Consider the following 15,848-nt stretch of genomic DNA (forward strand, 5'->3'; position numbering starts at 1 on the left):
TCAGAAGTATGGCATCGCGAACGCGCTTGAAGGCACCGAGGACGAGATGTTGTGGTCAGCGGAAAGCGACAAGGAACTCTCAAAGAGCGACTAGGAGTGAGATGAGTGAGATTACTTTGGGAAATAAATCGCCCGTTTCTCTCACAATTAGTTTTTCTTGCTCTTAAAGTTCCGTGCACGTTACAATCGGAGGTGCAAGTTTTTTCGGTTTTTTGCCTGGAAAATCGGGTGCGCGCTGGAATCGGGGGCGCGTTAGAATCGGGTAAGTATGGTAAACACTGCAAGGAAAGGGCAACACAGAAAGGCAACTAAACCCAGCTACACTCCACAGAAATTAAAAATAAATGCTAATGCTCAAAAAACAAGAAATCAAATACCCTAGCATACTGCATACTTCTATCTACACAAGAAATAACGTGCAACTGCATTGTGTTTATCCAAACAACCAATGTTCCAGTGTTTATCAACTTTTTTTTCAAACAAACAGCGTGCTTAGGGTGAGGGAGGGGGACCCCAAAAGCAGCGCTGTTTGCAAGACCGAGCTGGCAATCGCAGAGCAGGATCGAACCTCTCACTCGTGCCACCCACGCCTGTGGCCCATTGACTGGCACGCGCACTGAGCATTAACTCATTGTTTCGCTTCCGACAATAAGCGGGAAGATTGCAACGACTGCTGGTGACGACACATGCTTGACGGCACCACAAGCTGTGCAGTGGAACTGCATTTCGGGGCAACAGTGTGCGCATTGCCGCACCCCAAGTTGGCCTCCAAGCCCTGTGAAACTGTGCCGCCGCTTGGAGCGTTGTGAATGAGAGCTCAACAAAGGAGCACCAGCTGCTCCCTGCGCAATGCACTGAACATCAGCTCACAGTTGGCGGCACCGCTTGGGAGAAGCTTCAGCAGGGAAAAGCGGACCGGCACAGCGTGCTGCAGCCAAGTTAGGCGGGAAATGCAAGAATGCCAGGCATGGAAAATCATACTTATAGAAAGAGCAAACTTCAGTTTTATTTAGGTAACAGAAAAAAAGGAGCTACACTGCATTGCTTTTTTACACTTCATAGAGCTCGTGTTGTTTTGTGCAGACACGCCAGCGCAGCTGTGCTCACCAAGAGTGACTGCTGCCCCCCGCCTCTTGTGCACATGCGGCTCTACCAACACTGTCCCTAATGGATTACTCCGGTCTTGAAGAAAGTACATAATGAAATATCAAGAATGTGGCTGAAACAATGAGGCAGAAATGCAAGTAGCTTGTGGTGCTTTCCTTAATTCTCACGAAATTTACTTGGTGCCCGTCAAGTATACTGAAACTTCGCGTTTGCTTGAATTTGCAAAATGCATTGTTTACAGCATTTTATTTTTTCTAATTACCCAGTCAACAAAATACATTTTTTTCCTGCGCTTAGTTTCGTCACTCCAGTGCACATGTGATTAGCACAAGCATTCAGAGTGTAATAAGCGAATACATGGAGGTCGACTGTATGGCGCTCTTACATTCAATTTCCTCTTGCATTTGGCAAGTCCCAGCAGCAGCTGGTGCTTCAACTGGAGGAACACGCTTCCGCCGTCAGCATCCTCCACCACAGATGTGGGAAACTTCTTGAGGGCGTACTGGTAGCGATGAACAGCATCCTTCAGGTGGTCCCTCTGCAGGAAGGAGGCATTCCTTGCAGGACGGTGCTTCCAAAACCCACTGTGTCCGGCCATCCACATCAAACGTTCACGCCCCACCACGTCGGCACTGTTCTGTCCTGCTGCAGGAGCCAATGTCGCAGTCAAAGGAGGACGCCTCGACGTGGACATGTGAGGGGAGCAGCAGCAACCAGAGCGTGGAGCGTGCCGAGATCACCACGTGTGCCCTCAAAGTGCCACCAAAGCAGCTGCCGTATTTACCCACACTTCAGGGGCAAAGTACAGGTGCAGATTATATGCGAAGTATTTCCTTCGGTGCGGTTTCACGGCAATTCGGGTTGTGCCGCGAGGCCCCTACAGCACCAAAAGCGCCTAAATAAAACAACCACAGAGAAACTATTAGCCAAGTCAGCTAGAGTTGTCCGCAAAAGGAAAGCGCTGCTCAACAGTACAGAGTGTAAGTGCCAATACTCAAAAACACCATGAAAACACCGCTCCATACTATGACAATAATGATAGGTACACGTTGAAGTTTGATTTAAATGAGGCTGTGGCTTTTGCAGCTACACATGATCTATTCTTGATGCTTAATTTAATGCAAACTGTTCCCAACATTTACCTTATTGCTGTATAATAATTGCACACTGAATACCGAATTACTCTACTATATTCATAGAAGAATGGTAGGTGGCAATGCCTCTTGATGTTTCACTGAATAGACCATTCAGCCTCTTGATATCGTCGTGGAATCGTACTCTTCATGTCTACTTGAACAGACAATTCAAAGCACACATAAACAGTCCCTACACTGAAGGTCTCTGACTTGACTCCCGTGTCGGTAGGCCTGATGTTGCGCAGTTTTTTAAGTGGATCGTCAAGGCATGGCAGGCGTGTCTAGGCGAGATGGTTCGCAAGAGCTTGGAAAAATGCTGCATTACAAATAGCATGAACGGAACTGAAAATGCTATCGTGTATTATAACAGTGACGACTGCAGTCCAAGCATTAGCTCTAGCGAGAGCCGTGACAATGAGCGAGTGTGGCATAGGCCACGCAAAAAAAGTTATTATGCAAAATATAGGCAAGTTTTTTTGTGTCAACAAATGTGCCATGGTGCTTTAGTAGCTTGGTTTCAGCCTTTCCGGTATAAAATGTGCGGGCAATATGTGGGGATATTTATTTATTTTCACTGTGCACTTAATTAAATTTGGGGTGCAGGTTATATGCACGAAAATGCAGTTACATGGTATTTAATGTCAGGCTGGCACATACGTACTCGCATCTCCCACGGCTCCTGTCAAAACAATGATGGCGTCACCGTGCATGCATGCTCCTTTCAGTTGCACTTTACTTTCATTTCCAAGGTGTGCTGGGAGGCACGTGACGCGTCGCCGCCATCGGCAGTTTCTCTTGCTGCTGGACCAGCTGTTTTGCTTCCTATGCTTCCGCATAAAATCAAAAGCAGTACAGCGAAGGGCTCAGTGTACACGGCTGCTGGCAAAGATGCAACTTTGTCGTGAAGGAAAGGTAATGTTAATTCGCAGAGGCTTTCGTGTGGTGGCACCCATTTTGAGAGCAATGCTGCTTACCCTGTACAAAAGAGCTCCATCCTGATGCAGCTTATTCAACAGGAGGTGCACCACACTTGGCTTGTCAGCTGCCCGCTCCCAGGTTTGTGACCCTGGAGGGGCAAAAGAGAGACCAATTGCTTGCTGGTATGCCAGGGCACAGGACGACACAGCATCAGCTTTATTTTGCCATCTGCGTGACCACACAGGCGGAACCAAAGCAGAGAACTGACCGAAATTATTCAAATTTACGTGGCAAATTTCTTGTACATTTGTACGGCACCGAAATTCTCATGTTGAGAGGTCACATGTGAGCTTTCCACCAGACCACTGAAGGCACAGGTCTTTTGGTAGCAGTAGAGCGTTGATGGACGGAAACAAGTGGGAGCATACCTATCTTGGCCCCCGCTTGCAGAAAACAGTTGATGGCATCGAGGCTGCCCGATCCGACGGCTCTATCAAGGGCTCTGGTGCCACGCAAGTCCACATGCTCGATTTCGGCACCGTTGTTTAGCAGCAGCTTGATCTGCGTGGTAGACACAAACGCGCAAATTCCTATATCCTCACTGGGTTACGAATTTATTTAAAACACTTTCAAACCTTACTTCCATGCAGGATTACAAGAAGTTTTCAGGCAGTCGTCTTTCTAATGACTTGCACGGAACAAAGCTTAGCTAGGTGGTGTTTGCTGAACTTCGTCCTGATACCAGCGCAAAAAGGGGGACAAAGGATGTGGGCAGCAGACAGGACAGACGCTGCTTCACTGAAGTCTAGCGTCTACACTGCCTGCTCTTTTCGTCCTTTGTACACACATGGACTAATGAAATGAGAACACGAAAATATGAGTCACAACACTCAAAATCAAGGAATATGGATTGTGGAGATAAAATAATGGCTCACTAGTGGTACCGTATTTACTCGCGTAATGATCCCCCTCCCCACTTTTCTTCTTCAGAATTTACTTTCTTGTCACCTTGCATAAAAAATGCAGCGGGAATATGTTTCTATTCTGGCATGGTTGCTGATGCCGTAGACAATCGCAGCAACTTGATATCTTGCCACAGTACACGCAGAAATGCTAAAAACGCATTATAACAAAAAGAAACCTCAACAGTAGCCGGAGACATGAGCGTGAATGCCGTAGCTCACAACTTAAAAATTGCGCGCTTGCCGAGCGCCACCTGCTGAACACAGAACAAACCTTCAAATGCTGCGCGTGGCCTCCGTGATTCCCCCACGCGCGTTTTGCTCTGGCCGTCCCAATCGCCGCGCGCCCCAGTTAAGGGGAGACGCGGGTCTTGGAATCCCGAAATTTGGCCAAAAAAATCGATTTTTAGAAATCGCCATTTTCGGAAAGTAGAGCTATTTTTTTACCGGTTAGCAAAATATCCAGACCCAGGAACACGTATTTGAGCCATAATACGGTTAGCAAAATATCCAGACCCAGGAACACGTATTTGAGCCATAATATCAATGTATTCGCTCTTTCCAGCGACGTTAGTGACGCCGCGCGGAATTTGTTCGAAGCCGGGATATGGTGATCGGCGGACCGGTTGCTAGAGCACTGCACGGGCCTGATTTTAAGGCCCGAGCCCGGCCCGCGCCCGCTTTGTGAAGCCCGAGCCCGACCTGGGCCCGTAACACCAAGCCCGGGCCCGGCCCGGGCCCGGGAATTCATAGGTGAGCCTAGCCCGGGCCCGGCCCGGGCCCGTCGTCTCAAGCCCAGGCTCGGCCCGGGCCCGTCGTCTCAATCCAAGGCCCGGCCCGGGCCCGTCGCCTCAAGCCCGCGCCCAGCCCGGGCACGGTCTATTTTTTTTTTGAGCCTAGGGAGGGCCCGCATGTCTGTGACCAGGCCTGGTCTTAGATGTTGAAGAAAATTTGTTTATTATATTTGGTCGAGTGTCTTCGTAGTGGGAAATCAGACGGAGCATGTAGTCTGTACAAGCACGCCATAAATTGCAACGCAAAAAATAAGGGTTTAAAAGTACACGTAGTTTAGCTCACACCGTCTGCAGTTCACGCCATATGGGCGAAATAATAGCTCGTATTCTTACACGAGAGACACCATCACATTTGATCACCAGACTTGGCAACTTCATGGGGTTGTTTCGGTCACAAGTTGGTATTAATGAAATTTCTTGCTCTCCTCTCCATTTGAACCCACGAGTATGTGCGCGCGTTGAAATATTTTCCCTGGAGTGATTGTTAAGCGGCGGCGCTTCTCTAGCACGCGAGCTTGATTTCCAGCCACGGCAGCCGCATTTAGATTGGTTCGACATCTAAAACACACGTACATAGACACAGGTGCACAGCTCCAGGGTGGCATAATTAATTCCTTCCCCGCTAGGGCATTCCTTGTAACGGTATCTTTGATATGTTGTACACCAAAATATAAAAGCTTGATGCAGTACATGAAATGTCATTAAAGTTACAGTATAGTGCCCTAGCAAAACACGTTTTTAAAACAATGTGTACAACTAACATCAAGAAGCGCGTAAAAGTATACTCAGAATATTCAATTTTATGCTCTTTTCTACACTTCACGTCGGAACTATAACCGGCCGGGCCTATGAATTCAAGCCCGAGCCCGACCCGGGCCCGTGGCGTCGAGCCCGAGCCCGGACCGGGCCCGCGGAACTGAGCCCGAGCCCAGCCCGGGCCCGTGGCACTGAGCCCGGGCCCGGCCCGGGCCCGACGATAATCGACTTCGGGCGGCCCGGCCCGGCCCGCGGGCCGGGTTGGGCCCGGGCTATCGGGCTGGCCCGGGCCCGTGCAGTGCTCTACCGGTTGCTCCGGCGGAGGCGGCCGGCGGCATCCGCGCGGGCTCGCAGAAGCGACAGGAAAATTGTAATTGCATATATAGTACTCGACCATGCCGTATAAATAATCGGAAAATATAGACTTAATGAGCGTTCATATTCTCTCAACTTTGTTAAAGCTATATATAAGCTGCATCTAAACGAAAGAGTTTGAAGACTCATCGGTGTCTGCTGCGGAGAAAAATGGAAGTCCTTCAGACCCACACGTGCGTACGTGGGGCCTTAATTATTCTTTACTGAATTACGCCTGCCACATTTAATAGTTATTTGCGGTGAGGACGCTGATTTTGTAAGCCTTTTGTATAACCTTGTGATCGTCTTTTTCGGTTACTATTTACATTCACTGCAGCAAAATGTGTCAACCGATCTTCGCTTATATCTGTGATTAAATTGGCTCAATTCCACTCCTTCCAAACATAAGCAGCAGAGGCTGTCCAATCCGCTTGCTTTTATTTCAATAAAGAAACAACTTAAAACTTTTTGCACGCGAAGGCGAGAAGCAAATGTGGGGATGTGTTTATTGATTAATCATTGAACATCGAAATAAGGGTGTCTAAGCGAGATGCTTTAGAAACGGCAATACTACTGTAACTGGGTCTGGTAGTTCAAATGCGAGCTCTTGAATGCATTTGGTAGCCCCCGTTTTCGCATGGCAATAAGGATCGACGCACGTAAAAATCTTACCGGCAGTCAAATCAACATAACGTAATTTCAGCCGTAAATTAGTTTTTAACGTAAATTAGTTATCACAAGACAGTTGCACACCTGTAAAGTACTGCCTGTAGTTTAACAGTGTACGCTTCAATATCACACGCCAATGTATGCTACATGCACGCGTAAATACGTGGGCTTATAATATTTTTTTTATATAATGCTAACACGTTCGTTTGTACACCACTTGATACGACGTAATGGGAGTTTCTTTTTCGCCGTTTGACTACTAAATGTCGTAACTAGGTTTTACTACACCCAAGCAAAACACCGCAATACACACATATCACCCGCGCATGGTGCGCACGGGCTTCTGCTTATATAGTGTGTATGCACGGAAACGAACACGTCTAAAGTAAAACGTACACTGATGGACGTGCTCCCAAAACTTAGCGTTGCACATTCTGTAGCAGGTTGTTCGCCCAATAAGACAGGGTTTTTCTCAAACCACTTCCGTGCGGCCTGGGCCATGCACAGCGGATTGCCTCGCACACAGAGCTTTCTACACCGCAACAGACACCCTGAAACGAATCGAATGTTGTCTCGCAATCAGCAACGTACGCATGCATTTATTTTTCAAGAAAGTAGTTGTTTCAAGTGGAGCAATGGGCTTTCAGGCCGCTACTGATGCTGGCACGCATGTTGCTACGGCGGCCCGATCACCGTCTCGTCCGCCATTGCCGTTTTCCGCAGCGCCACCTATAGGGGCTGGAAAGAGCGGATAGCACCGACAATCGCTAAAATCGGCCAAGATTCGACGCGAAAATAGCATTTTTTCGACGACTCGCCCCTCGGGTTCTACATGCGCCACGGCGTCCATCTTGGTCTCATTCGAAAGCGCGTCTTTTAGATGCAGAGCATCTGATTCACTCGCCTTGTCCCTCCGGCGTCGTCGTCATCGTCGTCGGCGTTGTCCACCCCTCCCCCATTCTCCTCGCCGCGCCAGCTGCGCTCTCCGCCGCTCACCCCCTCTCCTCTCCGATAGCGAACACTCTCTCGCGAGGGGCATTGGATTGGATTTGATTGGATTGCCTTGGATTAGCTTGGCTTTGGATTGGATTAAAGTGGATTGTGTTGGATTGTGTTGCGTCATAGCCGCGGCACGTTGCGTCATAGCAGCGGCAGACGCGCTGGGGCCGGCGCATGTGCAGTACTCTCTCTTCCGCGGTTTCCTCTCCTTCGGGCGCGCTGCGCATATAACCGGTGTGCCGTTTTCCGGCGAAGCAACATCCACGCTTGGCTCTAACACCTAGAGTCGACACCGCTTTACAAGTACGCCAACGTCGTCATCGACTGGGACCGGCTTACGCAGTCCCCTCAACGTTATGCGCGCTATAAAACGCGGTCCCTTCGCCGCTCCGCCTATGCGTCGCATCTACACAGGGGTTCCCGCGAGGGGAGGTGGTAGTTTTTCGTTTTCAATTCCCCGCCAGAACCACTCCGTTTCGTTCGTTGGTTGCGAGTAAAACCGGGGCAGAAAAGACACTGAACGCGCCGCCTAATTGGCTACTGACTGCACGTGACTGCAGGGCGCAACCTCATTGGCTGGGCGCCGTGGGTCGTCTGCTCGGCACTTCCATCACAGTGCAACGGCTCATGTATTCGTATATCCGACACCCGCAAAAGCCAGGCATGGCGTAAAAATAAAGTAAATATGTCTATAGATAAGCGAAAGGAAGAACAAGCATTATTAAAAGCGCCTGAAATACGATTTTCTGCTCGTGTGACGACGACTTATCGCGAGAACGGCGCCGAGACGGCGGTAGGCTTAGCGCCCGCGCGGGCTGCCGAGACGATAGCGTAGCGATATGATTACGCCTGCGGGGGCACTAAGGTGCGTCTATCTTTCGATCAGCAGCAAATAGAAAGAAAAGAAATGATAAAGTGGAGGATGCCGCATGCCGACGTCGCAAGGGAAGTGTGTTCATTCTGTTATCAACGATGCCACGGCGGGTCGGCCCGCACTCCGGCGCGCGCTTCCTCGTCGGCAGGTTACCAAATAGATGAGCGATTTGAGAATTATAAATGTTCGCACTGTGCACAATGTGCTTTGGTGACGTGATATACGGGTAGATTAAACCGAAAACGTGGTTATCCCACTGTCACCCGTTTCCTTAAATTAGGGTGCACTGTCAGAAGATATGGGGAGTCGACTCAAGAGAGCCAACAAACCCCACCGAATCTACAGGGCACAGGTGACAAAGGGGGTGACCGTCTGATGTGCGGCTTTCGCCGACTAGAGCGGCAAGAATGAGCAAGAGCCTTGAACGAAAAACAGCACAAAGACTTATATTTAGACAGGCAAGTTACAAACACAAGCACGAGATAGCGGATCGATAATGACAGACAACTTAGATGGAATTCAAATACAAGAAACAGTCCAATTAGACAAAATGATACAAACAGGAGCGTTAACAAATGAAGATTACGAATCGGAGCAGTTAACTAAAAGAAAATGAACAGTTCGATGCTTATGAGAGACGTAGTCCCAGCATATTCACCGACCGGACCGGACGATGCACCGCTGTCGGAGGCGAGTCGGCTACCTGGGAAGCGTGGCTTCGCTGTAGGCCAGGCCGTCCGAGACGATCACGGTCATTCGAGGCCCGGGAGCACGTTGGAGTCCTCCAGGGCGCGGGTCGCCGATGGTGTGATGTACAAACTGGCAGGTGCCGTTGTCAATCACGACGTCCAAACGTAGCTGGTTTGCTTAGGCGCGGCTCCTCCTTTTATAACCGTGCCGGCGCGGAGGGGGAGAGCACAACACACAACGCGCCCGCCGCCGTCAGCGAATAACTTCACTCTTCTCCCTTCTAGAATCATCGACGCTCTTTAGAACTGGCAAGGCCACGCGCACCTCCTCGAAAGTACTGAAAGCTTCGACGAAACCGGAGCGGCGGGGGTTTTATTTTTGTTCTTTTCTTGCCGGCGAGCCGGCGGGTGATCGTATTACGGCCTCTTCGTTCGCGAAAGTTCCAGCCTTGTCTCGGGGCGAATAGAACCGGACTGAATGAATCGGACGAGTGTAAGAAGAATTAGGCGCTGTACAATAAATGAAAAATTTATACGGTACGTTTAGACGTCGTACGCTCGAGTTTGTGACACCCACCTAGCCAAGCGCATGCACGTCACAGAACAGTGGCGGGCATTCTGTTACCAGCCCCTTCGCTGCAACTCATTTCACGCGATGCAAATCCGATTTGATTGCTACAAATGAAGCAGTAACATAACAAAATAAACGTTTACAACTGTGGTGCACGATCGGGACCTCAGCCCTAGTCGCCAAAGAGTGACGGCGCGCTGCCAACAGCATGAAAATTGAAGCAACGTTCTGGCTTTGCTTTTGTTGTTTTTCTGCCAAGTGCCATCTGTAGACAGAGGATTTCATAATTTTCCCATCAACTGATTTCAGCATACTTGGTATGGTCGTGTTGAGCGAAAAGCGAGCTACATTCTAGAATCTTTCTTTTTTTCATATGCTCAATAGATAAATCTGTCACTTGTAGTAAAACTTCAACTGCGATTTTCTCAGCTTCCCTTTTTTTGCATATGTGCCTAGCCTTACAGGGGTTTTGAGGTAGTTTTTTTCAAAGGATTTCTACAAGTGTTATACCGTTGAATTCGGGATAAAATGAACTGCATGCTGATGCTATTTTAATTGGCTCATTTTGCTCCAAATAAATGTTATGAGTAATAATATGAGCTCATTAAGTTTTCAGGAAACTGTACTTGGCATAATTAGACTAATTCTATCCAATCAACTATCTTTACAGGAATATAAATAGCTTCAGCATGCATGGCAGGTCTTAAGCTACACATCCATACCATTTATTTTGAAAATAAGTGAATAAAAAGTTCCTTAGAGGCCCGTAAGAAATTACTTAATTAGGCTCCAGTGTTTTCTTTATAACTCAAAAAATAATTCTACCACTTGAAACCTAATTACATATTTGAAATGAGGAAGCCAAAACACATATGCACAGTGATTTTCATTATCACAGACCAATTAATAAAAAAGTTCATTTCAAGACCCACGTCTCCCCTTAAATTTTGTAAGCGTGCTGGTTCCCCCGCGCTCCGCCAGGCGGCAGTGCGCACCTATGCATCGTTCAGCCCGTTGGGCCGCCGTTTATGCGGCATTTCGCGGCATGCCAACGCTGCAGTTTTTTCTGGTCTTGGCACGAGTGCATTTGCGAGTTTATTTGCCGCATTTATTCTCAGCTCCTGCCGAAGATGCCGACACAGAACACCTGTAATGGACGTGTCCTTCATTGGAACAGCCGAGAACTCGACCCCTTCGAGGCACAGGCCCTGGCAGGTCGATTGGTGCATAAATGGACCCCACCACCCCGCCCTTGCACTCTTCCGCGACGCCATGAGGCATACAATCGCACTTGGGAAAGAGCAGCTTATCATTCGAGAGCGAACGTTAACAACCGCCAACTGCCCCACGTACGGCACCAAATGTGCAGCCCTGCATTTCCACAGAAGTGTAAATTAGCGGAGTTAATATAATTTATCGCTACAAAGCAGAGATAAAGATAATTAGTCGAACGTAAATTAAAAAAAACAGGAGTACAGAAAGTAGAAAAATATGAAATATACAAGTGATTTTAACAAATTCAAAAATATAAATTTTATACAGCTGCTTGACAAAGCAAAGACAAAAATAAAGGAGCAGCGAAAAAAAATGTCAAAAGTGTGAAAAGAAAAAAACGCGTCAACAGACGAACCTGTGACGCCCTGCATTGGCACAGAAATGCATAATTGTAGTAGTTCACAGATTTAATTGTTCTACTAGCACGAATAGAGGTAATTGATCGAACGCAATATTTAAAAAAAAAGCTACAAAGAATTTAGAAAGGTAAGCTTATGAATTTAAAACTATCAGTTCTATACATCGAGCTCCCGCGCAAAGCGAAGACAAGAATAAAAAGCCCTGACAAAAATTAACGACGGACACGAATAAAAAAATCATAAAAACTGACCACAGTGTAATGCACTGTGCATTAATTTGCTTAAAATTTTATAATTGGCGGAGTTAACACGTTTAATTATCGTTATAATAGCATGAAGGGAGATAACTGGTCGTACAGAATCTTAAAAGAACCAAAAATACAAAACAAATTATATAAGCTACCTTACAAAATAAAGTACTACACCTGTTCCAAAAACGGAAGACTAAAAAAAACGCTGAAAAAAACTACGGGAACACGTATAAAAATATCGCGAAAACGAATCGTCTAAACCCCTTCCTTTGCATAGAAGTGCATAATTGGCATAATAACATGTTTAATATCTTCAAAATAGCGTAAATCGAGCTAATTAACTGAACGGAATTTGAAAACAAAAGACAACAAAAATAAATGAACTTTAAAAGTGATCTTACAAAATAAAAAAATAGCGGAGTTAGCACATATAATAGTTGCAAATTCAGCTATAGATTAGTGCACTAATCTAGCTGAGTTTTCTGCGCGCACAGAAATACAAAAAAGCATTCTCAATCGCAAACACAGACATGTCTAAGTCGCGTACATCACGCGATAATTATGCAGCTTCATATTCTATCGTGTATCGTGTCGTTTTTGCAGACCATGGTTAGCGTTTTTTAACTGCCGCGCATATGCGCTATATTAGTTCACAAAACGCTTACTAAAACCTTCCAAATACCGCATTGAAATGAACTGCATTGCACCGCATTGCAATGAACGGTGGTGACTGAATGTACCACAGTTGGTTTGTGTCGGACTTGCATGCTACAAAAGATCTATTCTGACAAGCATACCAATCAGAACCAAAAGATCTTCATATTGTATTTACGCGACAGATGTTTATGCAAGTCGCCACTCTTGCAGATAATGTTGGGTGAGGACGGGAGAGGTTTTTCAAGGGCACTGCGTGTAAATACACATCCAAAAGTTTAAAAAGTACAAAATAAGGACGCGAAAGTGCAGCACAGAGCGCCAGAACCGACCGTGCTTCGTTCGGGTGAGTGCTGCTTAAACTTTGTACTTGCGCGCCTCATATTATTAAATTAACCATAATAAAGTTATTTTTAAATTAAGTAATTGTTAAATAAATAATAAAGTTATTGTTAAATAAAGTTAAAGTCTTGTACCTGCCATTTTAAACCTGGCTGCTTGACTCAATTTCACTGCAAGCTGCGAAAACGTGCGTTTCCTCGATTGCGCCAAGCTGCCGCGGAATAGTTTATGCATAGGTGGCGAGCGCCGCGGTGCGGCAAAAGACGCGGCCACGCCCCCTTTTCAACTTACGCTCTCTCCGGCCGATTGGGACGGGCGGAGCAAAACGCGCGCGGGGGAATCTCGGAGGCCATGGCTGCGGCGTGCAAACAAAGCACCAAGCGTACTCCGCACTCCTTCCCTGCTCTGTGCTGTTCCATGACTTCGCCATTACGCTCCATAGTTTTGTTCAGCTGTGTTCTGACCATTTTTTGTGCTCCCGGTGCACAACCTATGATGGGCCAGTGCATGAGCTGCACAGGCAGTTTTAAGCTGAAGGTGGTGGAGCATGTGCTGATGCACATGGAAACCACGCGGCACTTCAGCGTTGACCCACTGCGTGTATGCTACTGGCGAAAACATGAGGTTTGGGCAATGGACGGGTATCGCCATGTGTTCGGTGGGCCCAAAGAAGGGAAGTTTCCCGGTGTGGGAAAAGAGGCTTTGGAGTGCCTTGATGCCATGGAGGACGACGCCCTATGGGCCGATGGCAAATATGAAGCGGCAAGCAACTTCAGTGAGGACAGCTCCAGGGTGAGTAGCGGGACGATGGTGAGTAGGAGGCCACTGGCACGGTATGAATAAAAAAAAAATTTCATCGCATAATTACCTACATGTTTTTACTAGAAAGACAGCGCTTTTCTTAGCATCTTTATTGTATGAAATTTTAACTTTTAAAGATCTGTTGCAACTGTTTCCCGCATAATGAACCGTCCTCCCCAAATTCATGCTGAATTTACTGAAAAAACGGGTGGGTTCAGTGCGTGAATAAATACGGTACATTAAAGAAGACAAATTTTCAACCTTAGTTACTGCAATAAAGTCACGCGACAGTTTCCCTTGCACAGAAAGAAATTGTGTGTTCTGGTTTCGTGTGCGCATCTCATTGGTCCATGCCAATGACTCGCCTGCCAGCCTTCAAGTGGTCAGCCCCTCACCGCATGTGCGTCGCCCCGGGCGGCGGCCATGTCGAGGGGGGTGCGGCCCTGGTGGTCGGCCTGGTTGACGTGGGCGCCGTGGGAGAGCAGGCACTGGGCGGCCTGCACTTGGCCCCGGCTGCAGGCCCAGCTCAGGGCGCTCAGGCCCTCCACGTCCTGGCACAGCGGGCTGGCCCCTGGCCCCCACAACAAGAGCAGGCGGCTGCGGCACCTCAAGGGGGCACCTGTGCCTGTGTTGCACGGCCGCTTCGAGGGCCTTCGAACCCACAGTCTGTGCAGTGCCCCACTTTTCACGGCAGCTGCCATGTAGCATGGCACCAGAAAACGTGCACGACAGCTGAAGTGAGCCCTCCGGCATGCTTCCAAGAACTGCAAACTAAGCGCTTATAAATCCCTCGTCAGACTGAGACTAGGGTACGCCTAAGTGGCACAATCACCCTACACTGCGCTCGACACAGATAAGCTTGAGACCATAGAGTTTCATACAATAATAACTAGAGGGGAAACTGCCGCTATAGTAGCAACGCGAACACGGCGGCGGCGCTTACGCTTCAATGGGAATGATGGGTAGTTCTGGAACCGGATTGCGTAGGATCGAAACGGGCCTACGGCTGCGCAAATTGTTTTTTGACAATAAAACTCTTACTGCCTGGTTCTTCGTTTACAAATTACATGGCAAACAAGAAAGTTAGTGACCAAAAACTGGTTTTGTACGAGTAAAACTGCGCGTTTAAATAAGAAGCAGACGCGGAGTCGAGGAGGTTTGTGGAACAGGTTTTCCATTTGCCACCAACTACAACAGGACGCGGACTTCTTTAAAAAAACATTTGTAAAAGTTTCAGCGCGTGCAGTTTGTAATATTAATTAAGAAAAGTTTCGTGCTCATAAAAAAAGAAACCGATTACCTTTGGAGAAGTTCTTTTGCCTGAATGAGTGACATTCATCAAGCCAATCAAGCTGCGTTCATATCAGCCACTGGTACTGCTGGCCTGCTGGTCTACACCTAAGGAGCTGGCGTTCGCACGAAAGGTGTGGCTCTTCCAAGTGATTCGCAACCGTTGTCAGCTTCGACAATATATTGCTCTGGCGAATGAGCAGCGCCGCAACTCCTAGTAAATTCATAACCCATCCAATTTGCAACTCTGGGTTATAAAACATTTTTACTCACGGCAGCGCCAGTCAGCGTGCTGCTTGAGTTCAAGGAGAAATGTATTTTTTGAACGCTTCTTTCAACACACCACATAGGCAAATGCGTTCATGAAAGTCCAAAATGAAAACGAAACTGTCAACACAATCGAATCCATAGTAACTTCTGCAAGCCATCGAGCGCCAATCCAAATCCCGAACTATCCATCACGCCCATTGCAGCGGACGATCGCAATGCCAGATTCCTCTCTAGTTGTTATTGTAATGAAGCTCTATGCTTGAGACCACACAGAAGAAAGCGACACAGTTCATTTCCCGTCAACAAGGCAGCAATTTTCCTCTCTCATCTCACGCATGCGCATTATCCTTACTACGCAAGGTTACGGGCTTCGTGCACAGCAGCATTTCAGCACCCATTTCTTTCAGACACCCAACTCGGTGAACAAGCACCATTCTCACCCACCTAATATTGTTCCCTTTCAGCCACCTCTAAACTGTTTTAGGTTTTCCTTTGTTCCCCCAACCGTTGATCGTACTTGGAACAGCCTGGATAGTTCCTTGCTCATTGCAAACATATCCTATATTTGATGTATAATATCTTTGGTGTACTGTTTCGATATATACCCCTTTCGTTTTTTCTCGCGTATTGATAGAGCAATATCTGTACACAAACTAATACTTAAATGAATAAATGTGACCACAGAAAATCCTTACCGATCTGTATGAATACCTTGAAACCAGCCACTTGTCACTATGTCACACACCCACCGATATTACTATTTGCGAATCGCAGATC

At 47.4% G+C, this 15,848-nt stretch overlaps 1 protein-coding gene across 7 annotated transcripts in view; it reads right to left on the reverse strand.

Moving 5' to 3' along the window:
* Rols (zinc-RING finger and ankyrin repeat domain-containing protein rolling pebbles) overlaps positions 1–15,848 on the reverse strand; it is a 403,382-nt gene that overhangs the window by 9,569 nt on the left and 377,965 nt on the right. For all 7 annotated transcript variants that reach the window (XM_077705637.1, XM_077705635.1, XM_077705636.1 and 4 more), the window contains 4 exons: positions 13,907–14,082; positions 3,590–3,722; positions 3,218–3,309; positions 1,493–1,645 (listed from right to left, as the gene is read on the reverse strand). In XM_077705637.1, coding sequence (XP_077561763.1) covers positions 1,493–1,645; positions 3,218–3,309; positions 3,590–3,722; positions 13,907–14,082 — 554 coding nt within the window. The remainder of the gene's footprint in view (positions 1–1,492; positions 1,646–3,217; positions 3,310–3,589; positions 3,723–13,906; positions 14,083–15,848) is intronic.

Source organism: Haemaphysalis longicornis, unplaced genomic scaffold, assembly GCF_048455015.1.
Source record: "Haemaphysalis longicornis isolate Haplotype H1 unplaced genomic scaffold, Haemaphysalis longicornis Haplotype H1 scaffold_4, whole genome shotgun sequence".
In the NCBI taxonomy this organism is placed as follows: Eukaryota; Metazoa; Arthropoda; class Arachnida; order Ixodida; family Ixodidae; genus Haemaphysalis; species Haemaphysalis longicornis.